Source organism: Adiantum capillus-veneris, chromosome 14 (genome assembly GCF_014529385.1).
Source record: "Adiantum capillus-veneris isolate H3 chromosome 14, ASM1452938v2, whole genome shotgun sequence".
Taxonomy (NCBI): domain Eukaryota; kingdom Viridiplantae; phylum Streptophyta; class Polypodiopsida; order Polypodiales; family Pteridaceae; genus Adiantum; species Adiantum capillus-veneris.
This window is the reverse complement of record NC_140944.1, coordinates 155,354,173-155,372,972: the sequence shown is the minus strand read 5'-3', so window position 1 is coordinate 155,372,972 and position 18,800 is coordinate 155,354,173. Positions and strand designations below refer to the sequence as shown.

The following is an 18,800-nucleotide window of genomic DNA, read 5'->3' as shown; positions in this document are numbered from 1 at the left end:
GACACACCATCGCCTTCTTTGAGCTTACTAGTTTAGGCTTGTTGTGTGCTTGGAGCCATTTGTGGCTCGCACACGGTGTATTGGCAAGTTCCTTGCATTGACACGTGCGACATACGCGCACATTTTTGGCGCCGCTGCCAGGGAATGCCATACACCAAGCTCGAGTAGCACTTTGTGCTTCTCCATGGTGCAATTTCTATTGTAGGAAAGGTAAGAAAGGAGTGTGTGTGTGTGTGTTGAGAAGAGGGATTTGGTGTTATACTGTGTGTTTTTTTTGTTAATGGAGTTTTCAAAGGTTCTGTGTTTATTCTCTGTGTATTAAGGTAGTTAGTTTTCTTTGTTAATAGAGATTTCAAAGGTTCTGTGTTTATTCTCCGTGTATTAAGGTAGTTAGTTTTCTGTGTATAGTAAGTAGGAAGTAGATTAGTGAGAGTTAATAGAGTGTGTTAGTGTGTAAGAGTAGGTGTATTAGTTAGAAGTAGGTAGAGAAAGTGTGTGTGTGCTCTCGCGCAAGCCGCGGCGGCCTTATCCTTTAAAAAGAAAAAAAAATCCAAAAAAATTTAAAAAAAATTTAAAAAATTTAAAGGTAGGACCGGGATCGGGAATATCTCCCAGACCAAAGCCCAAGCCCAAGCTCACGCTCAGGCTTAGGCTTCAGTCGCCTTTTAAAAAAACGAATTTAGCTTCACACGTAGCTAAAAATTGATTTTTTGAGGACCAACGGAACGTCAAATGCCCGAAAATTTTGTTGTAAAGCACACGGCGACCCTCTAAGTGATACGCTCGTTTAGAGCTATCACACACTTCAATCAAAAAAATCAAATATTAAAGAACATTCAAAAAACATCAAAAACAAGAAAAAATTAAGTAGAAAATGGGGTCCAAAACACCCACAAAACAAAGCAAGTAACCTTTGAGGGTACTTGCCGACACTTGTAGGGCACCCAAAGCACATGTATCTACGCTCTTTTCGTGTGCTAGAGTCCGAACAACTAGCTAGTGCTTGGATTTACGGGGGTACTCACTATCCTTCCACGCTAGGGTCTACGCCCTTGGCGGGGACCCAAGGTAGTGCAACCCAAGACCCATATATAGCGGCTAGCGACTCTTCCTCTGACTACGATATTATGGAAGAGCATCTTACACAAAGCCCCGGGGGAACAAATGAAATCGTACCTAGCTGGGCCCAGCAACCTGGAACTAGTGTTTTTAGCCGTTTGATGGAAACTTTTAGTAGAGCTACGCACTCTGAACCTACTGCTAGTGAAGTAAACGAAGGGGGTGGGGAAGTAGAATCACCATTCACATCTCCTATAAACCCCACACTCCCTCAGAGTGTCCACGTGGACATTCTACCTACCTCATTTAATGAGGGCCCTACCGAGCTACCACCTTCCAAAGTCGCCTCTAAGGTAGCGGTGACTAAAAGTCAAAACACGGAAAGCAACATTGCATCCACCTCACGGAAACCCTCTAGTACACCAAGTTTGGACGGGGTATTTCTCAATGAGAATTGGGAATATGACCTACACATGGAGACTTTGACCGACCTATACATGGGCTACACATACCATGTGGGTTGGTTAGAAGTTGTACAATCTACATCTAGTGCCACTAGTCTGGAGGAACAACAACACATGATCTGCAACGTCATCCATAGGATTATCCAGTCCGAGAGGCAAAATCGAGGAATAAACATACCTTCGACGGGTCCTATGCAATTTTTAAACACGGGAAAAGGGAAACAACCCACTCTATCACAAATGGAGACTCCCCCAGTGAGTCCCATCGATCCCCCATATGTTGTTTCGCCAGGGGTCTCAATGCAATCTGAGCCCACAAGTGATAGCTTTACTTTTCCAAGTCTAGCTCATCTTTCCCTTGATGACACCATGGCTACCATGCCTACCCCAATGATGGGCATGCCAAGAAACACACCATGGACCTCGTTTGTTAGTAAAGCACCGCTTCATGGTAGCTCAATGCCTGCAATAGTACCTACAGGTGCGAACCAATCGTATGCACCTATGGGTCCACTTACTTATGTAGTCCCTACCCCTCCCATTGTTTCAACTACCTATGCTCCACAACCACAATACACAAGTTCCTATTTCCATGGGACTATACCGGCTAGCATTAGCGTGTCACATCCGACGTCTGCTATGCCTAGGGCCACTCATATGAACTATGGACCACCACATGGCACAACATCGTACCCAACGTGGAACCCAAGGGCTTCCTATGCGCCAAGCCCAATGCCAATACCTACTCCACATGTAGTCTCTGGAGCACCTTCACCCACGGTGCCTGCTCACTTAGGTGACTTGGTAACATTTGCTCAAACTATTGGTCGATCTATTGCTAAGAATATGCGTAACACGCCTGATAGAGAGCCTAGAAGTAAGGCAGTACAAATAGCCAAGCTCACACAAAAATTTAGCGGAGACGGGGATGTGAGGAAGCATATCGAAGTGTTTGAACAAATATGCGATTCTCTAGGAGAACACAATGACCTACATAAGAGCAATGCTTTAAGCCTAACCTTAAGTGGAAAGGCTGGGGATTGGTATAGAACCCTAAGGGTGGAAGAAAAAACGATTTACCCTACTCTTAGGAGACTGTTCTTAAAGGAATACATATGAGAGGGAGTGCTTTGGGGTGTAGCCTCTCAGCTCCAGAAAGCCCAACGAGAGGAAGGAGAGTCAGTGAGAGACTTTATAAGTCGCTTGAAGCATTTGAATTCTCGTTGTAATCCAAATGAGCGCTTCAACAATAACCAATTGCTTGATATATTCATTAGGGGGGTACGACATGAGGATATCTACAATGGCCTAGTCATTAGAGGTATCACCACTTGGGAAGCAGTCACCACCAACGCGATCCAATTGGAGGATAATTTAATGATTCAAGGAGAAAGAGTGTCTGTTGAGCCTAAATCTATTATCTCACAAGCATCGGGGCATCAGCAAATGACCCTAAAGCCTATTGCTAAGGAGCCAAAGATATCTGAGATGACTTTAGCATATCTCACCAAGGCTATTCAAGAGAGTCTTAGAGACAATCGTGCTCCGCAAAACAATCATATGTATCCAAGAAGGGAGTAGCAATGGTGCTCAATATGCTATGGACCGCATAGTACCAGTGAATGTCCTACTTTTAGAGTAAAATTAAATGGGAACTGCAATGCATGTGGGAGGTATGGTCATCAAGCTAAGGATTGCATAGTATTTGAGCGCGCGATGGCCAATAGACCAACCTTAGCATGGACAGACACACCTCGAGTGCGTGCCTTGATGCCGGCCCCACCTCTTGAACAAACAGCACAACACATGGTCCCTAGGGCCCAAAATGTTGTTCAAACAACACCCTTACCACCTCCAGTGCTAGGACCGCAACCACCACATCCAAGAATCACTTCTGTGAATCAAGTGGGTTGTGAGTCATCTATTTCTTGTTTGGAAGGCTATGAGGAAGATATAGATCCTAATATCGCCTATGGGATGGATGTGCTTGAAGAAAGTCCACAATACTACATGGAGGACTATTGGGGACAAGTCAAACCTGTATATCAAGTAGCTGCTCTTGCGGCAAGAGGCCAAAATATCAATTACATTGCTAAGAGACCACCTCTTCAATGCTATGAGTGTGGAGGTCCACATCGTGTAGCCGAGTGTCCTATTAGGCTACAAAAGAACGCCACACTAATGCAAAACAATCAAGCGAGCACGTCTACAATGCCGATACTCATGTGTAATCGATGTGGCATAGATCATTTGATTGCCCAATGTCCAAATAATCCAAATGCACCGAAGATCATGCCATTAAACTTGATTGAAGTTACCGAGGAGCCATCACCAAGTACACCCATGGTACCAGTAAACGTACTCACACGATTGATGCTCCAAAAACAAAATTATATTCTTGAGGAAAGAGACACGGCATCAATTGCCCAATCTCAGAAAGAGAAGAAAACACGAAGAAAGAGATCGCAAAAAGCAGCGAAGTCAGACCCCAGTTCAAAGACCAACATAGGGACTGGTGACGACCCCGTATATATGAACGACGTTGAAGAAGATTCTGATTCAGGTGAAACCATGGAGACCAAAACGACCACTAACATAGAAACCAACAAGGAAGATCTTCATGAGCCACAATGGCCAGGATCCAAAAAGAAGATAGGAACTTACCCAAACCCTACAGAGGAGATTGAGCGAGTCAAGCAATTAAGGATTTTGGTAGAAGATACCCAAAGGAATCTAGAACCAGCACCTAGGAAGATCCATATTACAGACACCGTGTTCCCTACGCAACAACAACCTCACCAAGTCCATAGACCCTTGGACATACCTAGTGTCATCCAAGAAGAAAGTGACTTAAAGTCATGGGAAAGTGGGCGTACTCACTTCTTGATGGAAAGAATGTTTACAGAGGGACTACCTGATCCTATCGAAGAAATGGAGATCCCATCTTCCCCACGTCAAGGGACTCAAGGCCAGAAGGTACCATTAAACATTGCCAAATTGATGGATTTCATGTCTTCAGAAGTTAGAACCACCATCATGTCCAAACTATATAAAGACCCCGAGCTAGTCTCAGCTCTTCGAGCCTTCCTCAATGGAGAACTAAAGTTTGGGGTACCACAATTTGCACAGATGGATGGAGCTAGGGAGATGCCAATAGAGGAGGAATACATAGATCCACTACCAAACCTAGATGAGAACCTTGTTATAGAAATACATGTTAACAAGTTGGGACAATACTTTGAGGGTGATGAATCCAATGCGACCATACCAATCACTACTAAGGGATTAATTGTGAAGGGAATCCTTGATGGTGGCGTTGGGGTTAGCATTGTGACTAAAAATTGCTGGGAAACTATGGGAAGACCTCACCTTGCGACCACAACCATAGTAGTGAAGATGGCCAATGGGTCTATTGTTAAACCTATTGGGATGCTAGAAGATCTCAAGATCAAGGTCTTTGGACATAAAATAAGGATTACCTTTATTGTTATGGATTTCTCCAAACACACTATGGCATCGGAGATTATCTTAGGACGTCCTTTCATGAGGGAAGCAAAGATGGTGCATGACTGGTCTAAAAACCATGTCTACTTGCAGTTCCAAGATTCTGTCATTCGAGCAGATCTTGTTACTGGTCGAGCACATCCTCTAGGAAACAAGTTTATAATTGATCATAGATCTGACACCACAGTTCACTCGGCCCTATTGCAGTATTGTTACACGTGTAAAGCGGACACTGATGTTGGGGAAAATTCTCCTTATATGGATGTACTACCTGGGATGACTGAGTCGGACAATGTGGATTGGGTCCACCTAGCAGCAACCATAGACACTTGGGGAAATAGGGGGACGACCTGGGTAACACCTGAGGGGGATGAAATGCCTGTACCCTTAAATATGCTGCAAGCAATGCATATAGATTCTGACAAGACTCATCTTAAAAGAACGAAGAAAACATACAAGTGGGTCCCTAAAGCCTCTTTACCGACCATAGCTAGTGCTAAAAAACAAAAGCCTTGTAAGAAACGTCCCACACGCTCCAAGAAATGTAAGAAAACGTGGCGGTGGATACCTAAACGACTATTGGAAGCCCAAGGCTACTATCAAGGAAATGATCAAATCTGGGTGCCAAAACGTAGATTGTGTTCTTACCTGTCACGTGACCCATGTGAGTCAAACCTTGTGATGACCAAGCCGATGAAAGATCGTGGGAAAGGGAAAATCACAGAACACTATACACCGGATCCGAAGCTAGTATGGGTTCCCAAGCGAGAAAGGCTTGTTTTGCTCAACTCAACCATAGAAAAAAGGGATAAAGCTTCTAGCTCCTCATGTATTACATCCATAGAGGTAAAAGCTTCTACACAGCCTCCACCTACAATAGTGGACCTCCATAAAGCTACAAAGGAATCCACACCTCCCAGTGTTCAAGAATCACCTGATGAACCACTTCAAGTTCGATCCTGGGAGAGTACCTTACCACCCTTGCAACTCGATGAGGCACCTAAGGTAATAGAAAACTACTCGCAAAAATTCTCACCTATTATCGATTGGAGCAATTGGTTTCAAAGGGTGACGAGCACATTTCAAACGATATGATCTACCCAAGGAAGGAGGGAATGTTTGCTGACAGTCATCATTCACTCACTCACCTCTCAACCTTGTTTCCCTGACCTCTCAATCTCCCAATCTTAGGGAATGTACATATAAAGCCTTATACTCACAAAAAAAAATATAAAAATAAAGAGCAAGAGCAAAGAGTACGCGCAATAAAAGTTAAAACATTGACTCAGACCTACACATTCACATCGGTACATTGAAACAGAAACCTATGCCATAAAACACCTTTGATCCTCATCACTCGAGTGATGGAGGGTAGGTAGGATTAATACAATAGGAGTGTTTCTGTTTTAGAGTTGAGTGATTAGCAAAGTTCCTTTTTCCCATTGATGTGCCTCCTAGAGGTATTCCTTGTGTTTCTTAGTGTGTACAAGAACGTGTTGCTGTTGTTAGGATTTGGACCTTCATGGATCTTTCTCTCATTCACACTTCAAATTAAGCGCGACCATCGACACAAACAGGTGTTTCTTGTCCATTAGCATTGCCCCTTATCTTTTTTACATCTATGATTGTCTGCTTTGATTGTGATTGGTAGTATAATATACCCATCACATTTGCTTAGTAACAAACATTTAATTCAATGTAATTTTTTGTCATAATCACTTGTCTAGGTTTAAAAATCAAGCAGTCTGCCTAAGCTAGTTTGACCAAGTTAGGTGTTAGAGATCTTCTCTTAATACCATGGGGAATGCCTTCCTAATAATCAATGGTTACTTAGGCTCTTAATCCGATTTAGGCAGCATTGTGTGAAATGTACTAGGGCTTTCTAGTGGGCTTGACCCTATTGACCTTTAGCTTAAGTATTATAAAGGGAGTTTACTTATGTGATGAGCCTGGGGAGGTGTATCAGTGTTATATGACCTCGCAAAGTTACAAAATTAAAATGCTGAAAATGAACAAACAAAAAATCAAAGTGCCACAATGTAAAATCTTAAGGTGGAAGAGAAATCTCAGCTTGATTGGGTACTCCACTCACATGTATCGCCTATGGTACTAGAGCCCTAGAGGTTTCCAGTGTGGGCGCTTTTTCTTGAAAAGCAAAAAACCCAAGGCATACAAAATAAGCACACACATCAAAATTGAATCATTGTGAAAAGACTTTGGGGGGTCAAAGAAAAGGTAATCAGTCAGGTGATGATTTCATGAGAAATTCCTTTTAGCGTAGCTTAACTACAAGGTCTTCTAGGTATAGCCTCTAGTCAGCCCTCGAACATGAAATACTTCGCTCTCGCGATTAAACAACGTAATTGACCAGAGAAAAGTAAGAAGCTTACCCATGGTATTAATAGTCGATCTCTAGTGCCTTTCGACCGTTAAATTAGCGACCCCAGACTTGTTTAATTTTTTACCTTTACATCTGTTTATGCATTTGATTACATTGCAATTTAATGTTTATTGCTGACAAATTGTTTAAAATTCTGTTACAAATCAATTTGTCTGCCTAAAACTACATATTCTTTTTAATCGCTTATGAGAATGCAATTACTGTACCAATGTTGTTTGATTTTGCAGTGAGTGAAGAAGGCTAAGGACATTCATCTCAAATGCTCTTCCACCTCGATAAACGAGCTTCAACTCAATAGCTTCCGAGGACGGAATCTACATCAGGAAGGGGGGCATGTTAACCCTCACGGCTCACGGACACCCTATCACCTACGGCGGACATTGTATTATTTATTTGGTAGAGTCAGGTACCGGGCTTGTCGGTCCAATAGGAAAAGGGTAAGAGTGATCGCCGATGAGAGGCGCACTGGAACATTCAAGGGATTAGTTGGCTAAGCATGGGCGCCCAACTGTGAATGGGGCGAGCTCATATAAAAGTCAACTAAACCTAAAATCCACTCATTCTCTCATTTGTGCAATAGAAGAGTGCTCTTGCTCCATCTCCATCTCCATCTTCTTCTTTTTCACCTCCTTGTGTGTGTGTGTGTGTATGTGAGAGAGAGAGAGTGTGTGTGTGTGTGGGAGATCGAGCATTACGAAGGCACGACGGCGGCGGCGAAGCGGTTGAGCGCGATGAAGCGACGGCTCCTTCTTCTTCGCGGCGAGGAATCCTCCACGAAGCAAGCGTAGAGCAGTGAGTGACACACCATCGCCTTCTTTGAGCTTACTAGTTTAGGCTTGTTGTGTGCTTGGAGCCATTTGTGGCTCGCACACGGTGTATCGACAAGTTCTTTGCATTGACACGTGCGACATACGCGTACAGGCTGAGATTAGCATTAGCTGATTTTTGTGTAGTAGCCTCATGTAGTAGACTGCCAAAATAAAGACACAAAACCTCTTCAAGGCATGGTATGTATGGCAATTTTTGTATTGAGCCACTTGCATACCAACACACATCAATAATGAAACTGTATAGAAGAAATTTTTGGGTGATAGCAGTGAAGATAAGTAGACCACCAAGCTAGAAACCTCTGAGGAGCGAGAAACTAAACAAACTCTAGAAGAAAAAGATAAAAAGTTGATTGTAGTCGGTTTGTTGTAGTCGGATAGAAAGACCAAAAATGCAATCAAAGGCAAGCCCATCAGAAAAGAAGAGAAAGATAAAGAGTTCATTGTAGTCGGTCTAGTTGTAGTGGGATCAAAAAGACCAAAAATGCAATCAAAGGCAGACCCATCAAAAAAGAAGAGAAAGACAATAGATTTGTCGGCGTAGCTCCATGCAAAATTGAAGACGCCAACAAAGAAAACAATACCTACTAATATTGACCAGATCAAAGGCACCTTAGCAGTCAAGGCTATTGGGGTAAAGCCCCATGTGGCCGGTTAGACCAAGTGCTCGCTCACTATACTTATTCATTATGTATATAATAGAATAAGGGGGCTCACATATTAAGAGTGAGTTTTAGCCCCTGCAAACACAAGGTCTCCTCTTCGACTCTCTTCCATTGCTGCGCACACACACATGCTCTCACTCCTGCTTGTGCACTTCAACTGCGCGAGTGGAAGCGTGTGTGAGTGTGTGCAGCAATGGAGAAGAGAGGAGAAGAGGAGACCTTGTGTTTGCAAGGGCTAAAAGTCACTTTCAATATGTGAGCCCCCTTATTCTATTATGTACGTAATGAATAAGTATAGTGGACGGGCTCCTGGCCTAACCGGGCACATGGGGCGTTACCCCAACAACCTCCCAATGTGGTTGTGAGAGAGAAAAGAAAATTGTACAAAACCTGTACAAGGCCATCACAAGTATGACCTTAGCCAACGTGTTAGGGTAAAGGCGCTCCGTTTTTTGCCCGCTCGGACGTCCAATGTCCGTCCGTCCGCCCGCCCGCCTGCCCACGTGTGTCCATACCCTTATTCCTCATTACATATTAGAATAAGGAGCTCCCATCTTCATTCTTGTGAGGCTTCTCCACCCACGCCGGCTTGTGCTCTTCTTCCTTCCCCGCATGAACCACGCACACGCACGCTCATCAATTGGTATCAGACCTTCGATGGCAAACCGCGCGCGTGATTGCTCTCCGACGACCGACTCAGAAGCGACAGAGCTCGCCGGCTATGGCGGAGCTTAGAGCTCATGCTTGAGCTTGACAGTGGCAACAGATCTGACATAGGTCGGAGCACTCGAGCGAGGTCGACGGTTCCCGGATACCCGGCGTGCGCAAACCCTCTCCCCAAGAGGAAGATCTTGGAGATTACAAGGGAAACTTGCAGAAATTACACTTCTGCAGAAATTACACAGGTCGAAGCCTTTTGAAGGCTTGGCAAGGGAGAATCAAAGCAAAGAGCTTGAGAGCTCGTGAGCTACGAGCATCTTGGAGGCAATTGAATTGTGTGGTGTTTTGCGCGCGCACACACACACTCACTCAATTTGTCAACGGGCTGCAACCAGTAAATTCCAGGATTGAGCAGGCAATCCAATTGGGGAAAAACACAGCAGGGTTGAACCCGAGCAAAAGCAAAAGAAGGAAGTGAGCATGAGATCCAATGGGATCTGCAATGCATTGCAGCCTTGGGGGAATAGGAACCTGTAACACATACACACAACCTTGGCTGCAATCAAATCGGGCGGGGAGAGAGCCATGAGCAGGTCGACATTGAGGCAAGCAATTGAAGCCAGAAACTCGGCCCGTGAGCAATGAGCAATTGGGGGGGATTTCAGTAGCATTTGCGGGCAGCCCTGCAAATGCGATTGAGCCATAACCAGAGCGGGCAATGAGAGCAGGGGCAGCCAGGTCAAAGCTTGCAAAAGCTCTCGGGGAGGGCTTTGCAAATTAGCAAGCAAGGACAATGCAACCGGGCAGCTCTTGGGCTGCAGTAAGCAGAGAGGTGCAAAGGGAAGAAAATCCGAGCAGGCACCGTGAGCAGACTCGGGACACACACACACACACAGTAGGTGTTGCAGGCTCCAATATTGAGTAGAGCGAGAATTGGCTGCAGCAGGACGAGTTTGCCCCTGCTTGACTCGTGAATTTCTTGCAGCTTGTCAGAGCACGACAGAAGCTGTAAACAAATTAAAGTTTTTTTAAAAACTTTGCCCTTTTATGTGCAAGGGTAGGTGCACACCTCCCCCCGGGCTCGCAGTCAAGGGCTCATTCACATGAGCTAAACCTATCCCAACTCTTCGACCACGCTCTCACACACTTTTGGAATGGCTTACAGCTTGAGAGACAGTTGAGAGAGTGAAAGAGAGAGATGGAGAGTGAGTGACAGGTAGGGACAGAGCCTCTTTTCTGGTGTGTGCTCACGCACACAAGCACAAGCAGTGCAGGTATGGGCAAGTAAGCCCGGACATCACCCGACATCAGCCCACTTTCGCCGCCCTTTTTGGTGATTTCTCTCCCCTTCTCGCCTCCGGTCTTTTTTCTTTTGGCGACCCGAATCGGTTTTGACACAAATTTCGATGTTTTTTCTCGGCGTCTCAGTGATTTTTCTCTCTGACCTTGGCATCGACGCCTCAGCACTAGCTTTGAGCATTTACGGCTCGGCACATCGGTTTCGACACCAATTTGTGGCTATTCGACTAGCACACTTTCGCCCGGCGGAGGAAGCCGACATCAAGCGTTTTCTCGACTACGAGCACAGGCGCCACAGCCGTCTTTCACCCGGTGGCAGAAGACGGCTCTGACGGCCCATTCGGAGCAAGTTTTTCCTTGAGCGCACACAGCCCCTGGACGGTGTTTCCAATCGACGTGCTTACCGATCGAAGAGGTAGTAGTTGCCAATTTCTTCAGTGGTTTTGCTTACAGGTTGCAAGCAGCTTGTGTGGATCACTAGAGAGCAGTTTTTTGCACAGTTTGGCACAGTTTCATGCTATGTATGCATATGTGGATACAGCTTGAGCTGAAATAGCTCGCAGGTAGCAGATTTACAGGTGTTTCTGGACAAGTACACGTCCATAGAGCCAGTCGGTCAAGAGTGAGCCAATTTGCCAGGCTTTTGGCAGCATATGTAGATCATTTGTGGATCTGTTTTACTGAGACACTGTGTATCTAGTTTTCATGCCATTTGGTGAGATTTTTTGAGATTTTACTAAGTTTCTCAGGGAAACTCTCCCGGATTTTTCCCAGATTCTTGCCATGGTTTGCACATATTCACAGTTTACTCTCTGATGGTTTAGTGGTCGAGTTGACTCCCACCTGCAGTTTTTTGGCTTGCGGTTTGCGTTGAGTTTTGACTCATTTTGCAAAGGAAATTCCGTTCGTTTTTCCCCGTCTTCTTGTCATAGAAGTTTGCAGTGCTTTGCCACCTTGTACGATGGTCGATATATTCCCACTTGATCGAGTGTTTACTCTCAGTTTTGATAGTTTGGTGTTCTTGTACCCACTCTCGCAAGAGTGAGGATTGTGATTGGGTATGCTTGTGTGGCTACAGATAGACAGGCACAGGTTTCACAGGTTTTTGCAGATATTTTCCAGGCAATTTCTCTAGTGGGATGCGTTTTGAGCTAGTTTGCTCTCTACTTGGTATATGGTTATGCGCTTTACGCTCAGTTGAGCAGTTTGTCCCAGTTCATGCTTGCAGAGTTTGCAGATTGTGGAGTTGCTTTTAGGCATATGTGAGCATCGATTTTGATGCAATTGATCATGCTTTTGAGCATTGTGTAGTGGTCGAGTTACCTCCTACTTTGTTGCCAGTTTGGCATGGTTTATGGTTGAGATTGTACTTGAGGTTTTGCTCAATTTACAAGGGAGATTTTGTCATATTTTTCTCAGATTTCTCGTCATACTTTGGTTCTCAGCCATACATTTATGGTATGCTCGTAGTGGTTATACATTTCCTTTGATTTTGCTTCATGTTCTCACATCGATGCATATTCCGAGCGTGAGACTACAGCATGTAGGTTACACATTTTCACTATTGAGCTACTGGTTGGTTTATGCTTGAGTAGCGCAGTGGTCGAGTGATCTCCCACTTTGTTTCCATTTTGGCGTTCACTTATGGCAGTAGACTTGTGTGACATTGAGAGACGGTGGTCTAGTTCTTGCCGTCAATACATGCGTTGTTGGCATTGTGGTCACACAGGGCACATTAGACGCCGTTGTTTCAGAAGTATGAGACAGTAGCGGAGATGTATGCGAGATGCAGACACGGATTTCACACATGTTAGAGAGACAGTTCTAGTGGCAGTCTATGCCAGTGGCGGTGATGTCACGCTTGCCTCCAATGTACCTCTTGCAGATTTGTCTATAGTTAGCACACTTTCTCCACAATCGTTACTAGATAGCGATGCAGTTTTCCATGTCACACTATGGCGTGAGTCGTTTATCACATTTTCTAATGGGAGACATGGCTCTGTGCACTTGGCCAATGTTTTGGTGTTTGACATAGAGGGTGAAAGAGATGTTTGTTTGTCATTGCCTAGTGGTGCGTCATACACGCTACGACATGTGCACTACGTTCCTCAGTTGAGACAGAGCTTGATCTCACTGAGACAGTTGGCAGCTTTTTGGTTGTCAGGTATTGCTTAGAGAGCAGTCTTTCCAAATGCATTACGGTTCATTAGTGATTGCCAGAGGAGCCGGCGACGGCCCAGTATATCCTATGCATGTGTCTAAGGTTCAAGATGACATAGTCTTGATTTTGTTGCTAGCATGCTTTGAGCGAGAGACGAGACCTGTCTTTTTTGCCAGTGATCTCCATCATGCTCAGGAGACAGAGCATTTAGTTGTGCCAAACGTGCTAGTAGACTTTGTAGAGACAGAGATAGAGCAGCAGTGCTCTAGTGAGACACAGCAGGTGTTGTCAGACTTTGTGCAGGCAGAGGTAGAGCAGGTCTGCTCCCTAGAGACACAGATAGAGCTGACAGATATGGAGTTTTTTGACATGCTCATGTTAGAGGCTGATGAATTGGTGCTAGGATGCACAGTTTTGCCTATGGGTGAGAGGGACGTAGCTTCCCCAGTGTCGGTGTTGACACATCTATACGTGATGGGTAGTCTTGAGGATGCAGTGATTGCAGATAGCGCAGGGGAGGCGAGTACAGCCAGTCTTATGCAGATTTTGTCAGCGTTCGGGCGTCTCATGTTCAACTTGTTACTGTCGAGGCCCGCCGGCCTAGCAGCTGTAGTGGAAGCATTTACAACAGGGATTGTTAGCCATACGGTGGCTAACACTAGCATAACGCTTCGTGGAGCTTTGCAAACCATACAGAGTTGTCTGCGAGATTTACATGCAGGCTCTAGCGTGGGTACGCACACTCGCCTACCACTAGAGCCGATAAGACTGTGTGTAGATCGACAGAGTGAGCCAGTGGACGTAGGTTGAGAGAGCATCTCACCTAGTTTCTTGTACAAACCAGTAGTTTAGCTAGTACGCCTCACTTATCGGCGCATCACCTTTAAGTGGGAGATTCTTGAGGTAAAGGCGCTCCGTCTTTTGCCCGCCCGGACGTCCAGTGTCTGCCCGCCCATCCACGTGTGTACATACCCTTATTCCTCATTAAAAATGACAATAAGGAGCTCCTCATCTTTAGTCTTGTGAGGCTGCTCCACCCACACCAGCTTGTGTGCTTCCCCCTTCCCCGCACGCACACAACCACGCAAACATGCACTCATCACAATGTCGGCTGGCTCACGACTAAATCACGGCTGAATCCTTAAACATTCAACCCATCCATATTTGTCATCGTATCCATGAATGACATGCCTTGTTGTACAACTTTCTGCACAACTCGCTCAACATGCTCACAAACTGGAGCATCATGCAACCTATCCGCAAGGAGAGATGCCTCGTCTCTCTGCATGGTTGCGTACTCACAAAGACTATATCGTCTCGCACATGACGTACTCACATCGCACAAATCATGCCAACATTACCACCTCTCACTATGACTAGCTATCCATGATGCAATTTGAAGTTGTGCTCGCTCAACACTACCTGGCATCCACTTTCTCGTAATTGACTCACAGAGATCAAGCTTTGTGTCAAACCTGGCACATGGCGTACATCTCGCAACACATATGATGCACCACTCACCAATGATAGATTGACATCTCCTGCACCATCTATGTCATGCACTGAACGATCATCTAGATACACACGTCAAAGCATACCAATAGCATATGTGATAAACCACTCACACTCGGTGTGACGTGAAACCTAGCCCTCGCATCTAGTATCCAATGCGAAGGTAATGTCATCAAAAACCGACATAAGAAAGTCAAGAGTAAACACGGAAGCAAAGTCGACATCTCCGTCACGCGTATCCAAAGTGATAGCATCCCTCTTATGCTGTCTCCTGCAGTGTCTCATCCGTCGAAAACAACACCTACGTACATGCCATGTGTGACCACAATGCCAACACACAACATCTCTATGTCTGCAAGATTGCCTTTGACTATAGGCATCTCTCTAGACCCATTTGTGCCAAAAGCATTGCACAAGTTTTGCCATAAATCTCTAGTTGTACGTGCATCCAAACCAATGCGATAGACAGACTCGCCAAGGTGTAACATAATCGTCTAACATGCAAGCTTATCGAAGTTCTCCCACTCATTGTCAATCATAGACTTTGGCCTAGCATCCATGCCCTGTAGTGGCAACAGTTGGCCCTGAGTCAATGCATCATGCATACCTACTTTCCAATGCTCAAAGTTTGAACCATCAAGCTTCGTTTGGAAAAGCACAAACCGTGACAATGGTGTACATGTCAAATCCATGGCGATAACCTATGACAGGATCAAGCACAAATCGATCAACTGACAATAGCCAAAACCTGGCTAACTCATTCACCAAGCATCATCAAAATACATCACAAGCTGGAATAAGGTGTCTAAGAGAACTGTCATCAAATATGGCGATCAATGTAACGAAACAAGTGCTCAAAACCGCTCAAATGAAGCCAAAAAACCCACTCTAATCCAAGAGCACTATGTGGTAACCGATGGAACTATCATCAACAATCTCCCTCCTCCTAAAGAAATTACCACATATAGATCAAATGACATAATCCGGTGAGCAAACACTGTCACAATCCGATGCCAAAACACTATGGAAAAGCAACCACTGAGTGCCAAATGCAATCAAAACACGACTGCAAACCATGCGCATAAACAAATACACTCGCAAGAAAAATCCGACAGAGTTTCGACAGTTTTCGTTATCTAATCATAATAACCATACATACCATAAACATGCTCAAAACCATGAGAAAATCATCCACAAAATGGACACTCAAGCATACATGAGTTTCCCCAAAGTCTCAACTCCTTAAACCTGGAAAACAATCTTGTAATCCAAATCAAAAAGTGTATCAACCTCACTCTACAAGCAAGGCATATACTAGCATAAACCTGGATGCAAGCCAACCAAAATTTGGCATAATGCCATTACAAGGTGAAGAATATCATTCTCCGCAAAGCGCACATCATGTGCATCCACATGGCAATATAAACAAGCATCAAGCATGCACCAACAAATGAGCATTCGAATCAGCTGAAAATTTAGCTCACAATCATACTAAAAATGCTAGCAAAACTCTCTACAAATCCGTGCAACACACTCTTAAAATCTGCTTAATCGCATAAGTCAATGTACACAACAAGTGATGAATCCACTCTCAAATCCTGAGAGTCCACAAGAATGCATACATCCACAAATTGTTCTCAATGTATACGCATAAATTTGTTGAAAATCTCAACCCACACTCTCTTCACTAAGAAGAAAACATCAATGCGCAAAACAAGAGAATGACAAAGCTCAATCCGAGCTCTCTAAATGTAGCAAATCACCACAATAGGCATACATAATCTTCAACTTTTCGAACACCCTGCAGAGTCGGTCATCCAATATCTTTGAAACGGTTCAGAATTTGTAGAAACTTCCTTCTACAAAGTTGTAGATCTCAAAAAAACGGTTAGAAACAAAGGGAATGGACCTGAAATGGATTGTTTTATAGGTCAAACCAAACTTGTAAAAATTTGCAGCTGTGTATCATATACGTGCAGGCAATCTGCCAAAACGTACAGCAAAATCAGTGCTGAATTTGAAAAAAAAATTCAACTAGAAAGTTGTAGACTACGACATTTCCGGTTAGGTAAGCGTGAATTAAGCTGAAAATCGATCTTTTTCTTAGCCGAAATTTTGCGGCAAAAGGTGCTGAAAATTTCAAAACTTCACCGCAATCTCCGCCACAATGTCGTCGTGCTCTCCACAATCACCATGAGCTCTGATACCATTTGAAGTGCGCAAGCAAGAGCGTGTGTGAGTGTGTGCAGCAATGGAAGAAAGGAGAAGAGGAGACCTTGTGTTTGTAGGGGCTAAAACTCACTCTCAATACGTGAGGCCCCTTATTCTATTATGTACATGATAAATAAGTATAGTGGGTGGGCGCCTTGCCTAACCGGATGGGGCTTTATCCCAACAAAGGCCACCAAACTGCTTGGCACTCCACCAAAGACAACTGCATAAAAAGACAATACTGATAAGGAAAAAGGTACTATGTCAAAGGGTACTTCTCAAACTCAAAAAGCCTACGTTGTATACAAACCTGTTCAGCAGCTTTGACTTGATCGACAGGAAATCTGGTCTTGAAGAAAACTGACAAACCGCTAGTACACTATCACACCCCCGTGCTACTACATGAAACGAAGGAGAAGGATACATACACAATTACTGATGGATGTGTTGTTAACGTCCACTCTGGTTGGAATACAACCGTCAACGCAATAGGACAGATGATGGAGGTACAAGGATCTTCTCCTAGTTTGGAGTTGAGTACCTTACAAGAGGCACTCCAGAAGACTAAAGCTGAAGCAGAAGAGTTCAAGAAAGAAATAGTTAAACTAAGAGCTCTGATTTTGGATTATCATACCAACTAGAACAAGGATGCACGCTGCTAACTACCCAAAGAGGAAGATCGACCAACTAACAGTTGATACTGCAGTACTGGAGAAATTATTGTAGATTCAGATTCAAACTAAGAGTCAGACATGAATTCCAATTACTCCACTGACCTCCTGACACCGAACAAAAGACTGAGGAAGGAAAAGACAACACAGATTCAGGAATTTCTCCATGATTAGACAGCCTATTCTGACTTAGAGCGCTTTCAGATGTTGTATGTGAGAGCTAGGAGGATGGTGGAGCAATGACATAAGATTAACTTTATTACTAAACCGCTTGTCTATTATCTCCATATCCTAGTTGTATTTAAGTATTGGAGAGTGTACCACAATGGTTTCTGACCAATAGTGATGTTGTCACATGTAAAGGAGCCATCCAATGTTAATCTCCAAAGCATTGGTCTCTAGTTAGAAATGCTTCTGGGAGAGAGGCTCACATACAAGTGCATGAAGGATATCAAGACTCTGATCAAAGCTATGTTAGTCAAAATGTAGATTGCCAGAGGGGTACTGGATCAAAAGATGAAGCTACTACTGGAGAACAATGCAACCAATATCAAAATGTCTAAGACAAGAATGACACTCAATGAGCGGGAGATGAATATCATCAAAATTTATAGAAAAATGATACAACAAGAAACACGGGACCCTAAAGAGCGGCCCTCAAATGGGACTTGGGGCCGCGCACATTCACCAATCCTTCACAAAAAACCAAGTTAGCCGACTAGCACAAGACTTTGAGCAATGAATCCAAAGGGACACACGAGACAGTATAATGAGAACAAGCCCGGAACGGGTGCTTTTGTTTTGATTCTAAAAGATAGTTACATAGGGACGGAGGCCTCTCCAGCACCCCTGATGACTGGGTTCAGCTAAACTCCAACCTAGAAAGGGAAGATGGATTTATGGATGAGAGGATTGCCATTGCGGCTCCGGTTCAACAATCGGCCCCCTCTCAACTACCCCGGCTCATACGTCCAGATCACCAAGAGTGGAGTACTACTCCCTTGTAAGTGCTTACAATTCGAGGTGCTCGGGCATACCACCCAAGCCCCACAGAATGGGATAGAAATCCCTCTCAAAAGTCCATCGTCGGCCCCCTCGCAAGCCGCAGCTCCAAAAACTAATTCAGAATCAAGAAAACGCCGAAACAGCCCCGCGGGCGCTTCCTAGGGTGATTTGAACCACGAGACCGTGGGGACCCGGCCACGGCCCAAGCGGGGCTCTTACTTTGCAAAATGTTTTTTAGGGGGCTCTCAGAGCCGTGGTGGTTCACGAGAGCGACGGTCCAAAACTTAGCACACGGAGGCCCGTGGGGAGCATGGCAACGAAGAGGGACGGTTTACCGAACGGGGCACCGGTGACCCGGAGT

General features: G+C 44.6%; 1 protein-coding gene across 1 annotated transcript; it reads left to right on the top strand.

Moving 5' to 3' along the window:
* Nucleotides 1–9,495: 9,495 nt before the first annotated feature.
* On the top strand, nucleotides 9,496–14,143 carry LOC147443406 (uncharacterized). The gene is made up of 2 exons (XM_086529274.1): nucleotides 9,496–10,913; nucleotides 11,009–14,143. The coding sequence occupies exon 2, from the start codon at nucleotides 13,071–13,073 to the stop codon at nucleotides 13,848–13,850; it is 780 nt and encodes a 259-aa protein (XP_086385400.1). The 5' UTR covers nucleotides 9,496–10,913; nucleotides 11,009–13,070; the 3' UTR covers nucleotides 13,851–14,143.
* The last annotated feature ends 4,657 nt before the right edge of the window (nucleotides 14,144–18,800 follow it).